The sequence below is a fragment of the Erinaceus europaeus genome, chromosome 17, assembly GCF_950295315.1.
Source record: "Erinaceus europaeus chromosome 17, mEriEur2.1, whole genome shotgun sequence".
Lineage (NCBI taxonomy): Eukaryota > Metazoa > Chordata > Mammalia > Eulipotyphla > Erinaceidae > Erinaceus > Erinaceus europaeus.
Window position 1 is genome coordinate 6,191,297 of NC_080178.1, and position 6,594 is coordinate 6,197,890.

A 6,594-nucleotide genomic window follows, 5' to 3' on the forward strand; every position below is an offset into this window, starting at 1 on the left:
CACCAGTTTCAGTGCACATGTTCTTATGTTGTATAAGGACCCAGGTTCAAGTCCCAGGTCCCATGTGCATATGAAGTGATGTGGTTGTCTCTCTGTTACTTGTTCACTCTCTACCACCCTTCCTTTTCAATTTCCCTTTGTTCTATAAACCAGTAAATAAAGCCACCAGGAGCAGTGGATCTGCCATGCAGACACCGAGCCCCAGTGATAGCTAGCCCTGACAGTAGTAGTAGTAGTAATAACAATAATGATAATATCATATCTTATTTAGAAAATATGCACACTTTTGAACTAGACTAACTTTCAAGTTAGGATTAAAAATCTAATAACTGATGCTGATGACATAATAAAGTTGCAGCAATAGGAATAATTGAAATGTTTTGTTCTCATGTCACTGCTAGAGGGTTGGTTTTTAACTCTACAGAAAGAGTTACTTTAACAGACAAACTTCAGTCACTGCATCTCATAGTTTCCATGGAGCTGAACTCCTATGTATAAATTAAGTCCTTGTTTACACAAGGACTCTAGAATGGCTGAGATCTAACTGAATGTCTAGATGAAGACCTTGTTAAGAAAGAGACCTCAGGTGTCTTGCTCCCCAAGGATATTAAGGTGATTAGCAGATGCCTGAAGCATTTGTGCTTAAGTATCAAGGTCTCCAAGGTTTATAAAGTCCTCTCAGCTGTCATTGCCACAACCATGTAGAGAACTTGAAACAGATTCTTCATGAGAGGTGGGTAGAAGATGCGTGTCTTATCTTTTGAGGAGTTGGGAAATAGCTCAAGTGACAGAGAACTGGACTTCCCAGTTTGGTTCCCACTTGATTTCTGGTGCCATACCGACCAGAGTAGTGCTTTGATTTCTTTTTCTTTCTCTCCTGTGAAACAATCTCATATGCAATAACCAAATAATTTTTTTCTTTTTCTCCCTTTCTTTCTTTCTTCCCTTTTGTTGCCCTTGTTATTTTTTATTGTTGTAGTTATTATTGTTGTTATTGATGTGGTTGTTGTTAGATAGTATAGAGAGAAAGAGAGGAGGTGAAGGCAGAGAGGGGGAGTGAATGATAGACACCTACAGACCTGCTTCACTGCCTGTGAAGAGACTCCTCTGCAGGTGGGGAGCCAGGGGCTCGAACCCGGATCCTTATGCTGGTCCTTGTGCTTTGCGCCTCCTGTGCTTAACCCGCTTTGCTACTTACCGACTCCTTATAACCAAATAGTTTTAACAAAAGAACTATTTTATATTTCAATTATATGTACCTTGCAAAAAGACATGAGTCCCTTGACTTTGAAAGGCACTGGATAATGTAAATATATAATAAAATAATAGAATAACCAAGGCTTGTCTCCAAGGTTTATATCTACTGGGGTGAGTCCAGTGTGTTGCATGTGATCCTGCTTTTAAGTTTCTATATTAAAGCTGGTTTCATAAGGTGTAAATATTTAGATAGCTTATTTTACTAGTGAAGAGAGGTGTTTTAATTCATTAAGATTCTTAGTGTTGAGTTTAGTTTTACCTTACTACCATTAAAATGAGACACACCGGGGTCCGGTGGTAGCACAACAGGTTACATGCACGTGGCATGAAGCGCAAGGACCAGCATAAGGATCCTGGTTCAAGTTCCTGGCTTCACACCTGCAAGGGAGTCGCTTCACAGGCTGTGAAGCAGTTCAGCAGGTGTCTCTCTTTTTCTCTGCCTCTCTGTCTTCCCCACCTCTCTCCATTTCCCTCTGTGCTATCCAATAATGATGATATCAATAACAAGGACAATGTAACTACAACAATAAAAATGGAGGAACAGAATTTCGTAGGGTAACCAGTGAAAGATAACAAGATAGACAACAATGCAAACTCTGAATTATTCTCCCTTTTAGAATATATGGCAGCACCCCCCCACACTCACACACTTAATCAGTGCAACAATGTGCTATATCTATAGATATATAAGCTACACTCTTTCTTTTTATTATTTATTTATAAAAAGGAAACACTGACAAAACCATAGGATAAGAGGGGTACAATTCCCACCACCAGAACTCCGTTTTCCATCCCCTCCCTACATATCTTATAGTAAAACTAATCTGACATTTCACTTCAAAAGATCTCATAAGCAACTCCATTTTTACAGGGTATTGTTTTTTTTTTAATTTTCAAAATGGTTTATTTAATGATTGCTTTTTTTTTAAAGACATAGTTCAGTCAGCTGTCTCGTTCATTGATGGGAATGGAACGTGGGCTCTCACACCTGCAAAGAATAAGCTCTCAACACTGAGCTGCTGAAAAGTAGGTCTTCTGTTTCATTTGCCTCAGCAGTAGAAGATCCTAGATGAGAGACTGGGGAAAGCAGACCCAAATTCCACTGCATCTTGTTCTTTTTGTTAGATGTCTTTTTTACAGGCCTGATCTATGTGCTTGCACATCTTTTATCCCTACTGCTTTATTGGCAACAGAATCTTCCACTTCCATGGGAGACTTTAAGTTGGGATCTTTTTCAGGAGAGCCTGATACATATGCTTGTGCATCTCCCCAAGCCATCTCCCCCTCTCTCTGCTTCACTACCCCCCCCCCAAAGCAACAAGTTGAGCAGAAGCAAGGCATTCCAAGATCCAGAGAGACAGCTCATACCTGCACAGGTTCAGATGCAGGCATCATGTGGGAGATGCTACAATGCCAGAGGAAGTTCCAAATACTAGGGTATCTCTTCTTTCATTCCATTCTTCTTCTTCTTCTTCTTCTTCTTCTTCTTCTTCTTCTTCTTCTTCCTCTTCCTCTTCCTCTTCCTCTTCCTCTTCCTCTTCCTCTTCCTCTTCCTCTTCCTCTTCCTCTTCCTCTTCTTCTTCTTCTTCTTCTTCTTCTTCTTCTTCTTCTTCTTCTTCTTCTTGCGTTTGCCCTTCTTCTGTAGCCAGTCAACAGCATCAGGTTGAGCCTGAGGTAAAGTTTCGAGACCTCCTTTGAATCTGGAGAGGTGGCAGTCGTTGACTATGTGGGTCATAGTCTGTCTGGAGCCGCAGGGGCAGTTCGGGTCGTCTCTGGCTCCCCAGCGATGGAACATAGCGGCGCACCGGCCATGGCCTGTTCGATAGCGATTGAGGAGGGCCCAATCATAACATGCTAGGTCAAAGCCGGGTTGACGCTTGCAGGGGTCTGTGATGAGGTGTTTGTTCTTTATCTCAGCTGACTGCCAACTCTGTTTCCAAGAGACTGGAACAGAGAAGTTCAGTGTAAACATAGGGGACCAGAATGGGTGATGAGACGTCAAGCGTTGGACAGGGTGGGTGAAGATATCCGCGTATATTGGCAGGTCCGGTCGAGCGTTAGACGTGGGAAATTAACTTAGATGATGCTGCATCCCGACGAATATCTGGCGGGGCGATGTTGCTAAGAACTGGCAGCCATGGAACCGGGGTGGAACGGATGGTTCCAGAAATGATCCTCATGGAGGAATATAATTTGGAATCGACCAAGTGGACATGGGGGCTACGGAACCATCCTGGGGCACAGTATTCTGCAGTGGAATAGCATAATGCCAGAGATGATGATCGTAGTGTGGAAGCGCTCGCGCCCCATGAGGAGCTGGCCAGTCTTGCAATGATGTGATTCCTCGCGCCCACCTTTGCTGCATTCTCTGAGCAGTGAAAGCTGTGAAAATCATCCTGGGGCAGCGATATCACTTATGCAGAGGGCCTTATCTCCACAAAAGAAAGAAGGAACAAATACAAATATTTCTGCTTTGATAGCTGACCATTTATAAAATAAGCACTGTGGTCTAGTAGGTAGCTTTATCTGGTGTGAGAAAACATTGGACACTCAATCATGAGGTCCTAAATTCAATCCCCAGCAGCACATGTACTGAGTGATGTCTAGTCCTTTCTCTCTCTTTCTCTCTCTCTCCTATCTTTTTCACTAATAAGTAAATAAAGTCTTAAAAACAACAACAAAAAGAAAATAGGCACTTATATATTATAATCACTTCTTTTTTCCCTCTGTCTCTCTACCAGAAGATATATTTTCAGTCTCTCACATGGCTCACGGAAACGTCACTGGGGTCACAGAGTTTATTCTCATAGGTGTCACAGACCGCCCAGACCTCCAGATCCCACTCTTCTTTGTTTTCCTGTTTATCTATGGACTGACCATTGCTGGCAACATGGGCATTATCATTCTCACCACTGTTGACTCTCGACTTCAGACCCCCATGTATTTCTTCCTCCGCCATTTGGCCATCATCAATTTTGGAAACTCCACTGTCATTGCCCCGAAAATGTTGACCAATTTTTTAGTAAAGAAGAAAACCACTTCCTATTATGAATGTGCAACCCAACTTGGAGGGTTCTTGGTATTCATTATAGCTGAGATTTTCATGTTAGCTGTGATGGCCTATGACCGCTATGTGGCCATCTGTAACCCCCTGCTCTACATGGTGGTGGTGTCTCGGAGAATCTGTTACCTCCTAGTCTCCCTCACATACATCTACAGTTTTTCTACATCTCTTGTGGTTTCATCTTGTGTATTCTCAATGGTGTTTTGCTCTTCCAATGTAATAAATCATTTTTATTGTGATAATGTCCCTCTGTTGGCATTGTCCTGCACAAACACCTACATTCCAGAAACAGTTGTTTTTATATTTTCAGCAACAAATTTGTTTTTTTCCATGACTATAGTTATCACGTCTTATTTCAACATTGTGTGGTCCATTCTCAAGATGCGTTCAGCAGAAGGAAGGAGAAAGGCCTTTTCTACTTGTGCTTCACACATCTTGGCGGTCACAGTTTTCTATGGGACACTTCTCTTCATGTATTTGCAACCTCAAAATAACCATTCACTAGATACTGATAAAATGGCTTCTGTGTTTTATACCTTGGTGATCCCCATGCTAAACCCCCTTATCTACAGCCTGAGAAATAAGGATGTCAAGGATGCCTTAAGGAAATTTCTATCCAATCCAAAAATTTCTTTCAAGATCATATAGTGTTAATAATCTATGGGTAAATGAAGACATCATTACGCTGATCTTCAGATGTGTCGGAGATAACAAACTTTAGATTGTTGGTTTCCAGGCTTATGGTTCACTTTGAAAATTACAAGTGGATAGGATTTGAGAAAAATTACAAGTAAACAACAATCTCTAGAGTTATGATATTACTTCAAAAACAAATTATGTTTGAATGATTTGCCAAATATTATGCAAGTGTGTCAACTGAAAAAACTATTTTGAGGATTATAGAGAGATAACTGTAAAATAAAATTGACCAAAAAATTTGGACTAGAGAAGTCAGTCAATATTTCTTATTCTTTAACTGTCTTCCCCAATTCCAGACCCACAAGCTACATTTGATATTTTTGGACTACTATATCTCAAATATCTATATCTATCTATCTATCTATCTACCTATAATCTATCTACATATAAATTAAGATGTATACTTACTACTAGCTATATCCATTTTTTTATATTTATTTTATTTGTTTATTCCCTTTTGTTGCCCTTGTTGTTTTATTATTGTAGTTATTATTGTTGTTGTCGTTGTTGGATAGGACAGAGAGAAATGGAGAGAGGAGGGGAAGACAGAGAGGAGGAGAGAAAGATAGACACCTGCAGACCTGCTTCACCGCCTGTGAAGCGACTCCCCTGCAGGTGGGGCGCCGGGGTTCGAACGGGGATCCTTATGTCGGTCCTTGTGCTTTGCGCCACCTGCGCTTAGCCCACTGTACTACAGCCCGACTCCCACTATATCCATTTTTACAGGTAAGAATTAAATGACAAGTATCAGTAAGATAGCAAATGATCATAAGATAATATTTTTTGTACCTTATTGGAGGGTTTAGTGGTTTATAGTAAATACAGTTGTTGGTACATGTATAAAATTTCTCAGTTTTCTGTAAAAACAAACAAACAAAAAAAACCTCACCCCCAGCCTAGGTCCTTCTCCATCATCATGAACCAGGAACTGAAAGTGCCTGCCCACTACAGAGTCCTTTGGTGCAAGACACCAAACTGGTCCAAGTTCTACTTTGTGTTTTCCCTTTCTTTTCTTACAACTCAACTCTGTCCATGAGTGAGATGATCCCATATTCATCCTTCTGTTCACTTAGCATGAAGCCATTGAGCTCCATCCAAGATGAAGTGAAGAAGGTGAATTTATCTTTCTTAATAGCTGAGTAGTGTTCCGTTGTGTATAATACCATAACTTTCTAAGCCACTCATCTGTTGTTGGACACCTAGGTTGCTTCCAGTTTTGGGCGATTACATACTGTGTTGCTATGAACATAGGTGTATATACAGATGTTTTTGGATTGGTGTGCTTGATTCCTTTAGATCTATCCCCAGGAGAGGAATTGCAGGGTCATAGAGTAGGACCATTTCTAGCTTTTTGAAAGTTTTCCAGACTGTTATCCATAGGAGTTGGGCCAATTTACCTTCCCACCCGCAGTGTGGGAGGGTTCCTTTGTCCCCACAACCTCTCCAGCATTTGTTGCTGTTCAGTTTTGATGTATGCCATTCCCACAGGGGAGAAGTGGGATCTCATTATTGTCTTTATTTGTATTTCTCTGACAATCAGTGACTTCTATGCTGAAAATTCTGTTCATATCCTC

At 41.0% G+C, this 6,594-nt stretch overlaps 1 protein-coding gene across 1 annotated transcript; it reads left to right on the plus strand.

The window, feature by feature from the left end:
• Positions 1-4,021: 4,021 nt before the first annotated feature.
• LOC103110363 (olfactory receptor 8J3-like) lies at positions 4,022-4,969 on the plus strand. The gene has a single exon (XM_007519536.1). It carries the CDS (start codon positions 4,022-4,024, stop codon positions 4,967-4,969), a length of 948 nt encoding a protein of 315 aa, XP_007519598.1.
• The last annotated feature ends 1,625 nt before the right edge of the window (positions 4,970-6,594 follow it).

Excerpts from the sequence above, each read along its gene's own strand:
- LOC103110363 (XM_007519536.1), top strand. The coding sequence starts at position 4,022 with ATGGCTCACGGAAACGTCACTGGGGTCACAGAGTTTATTCTCATAGGT.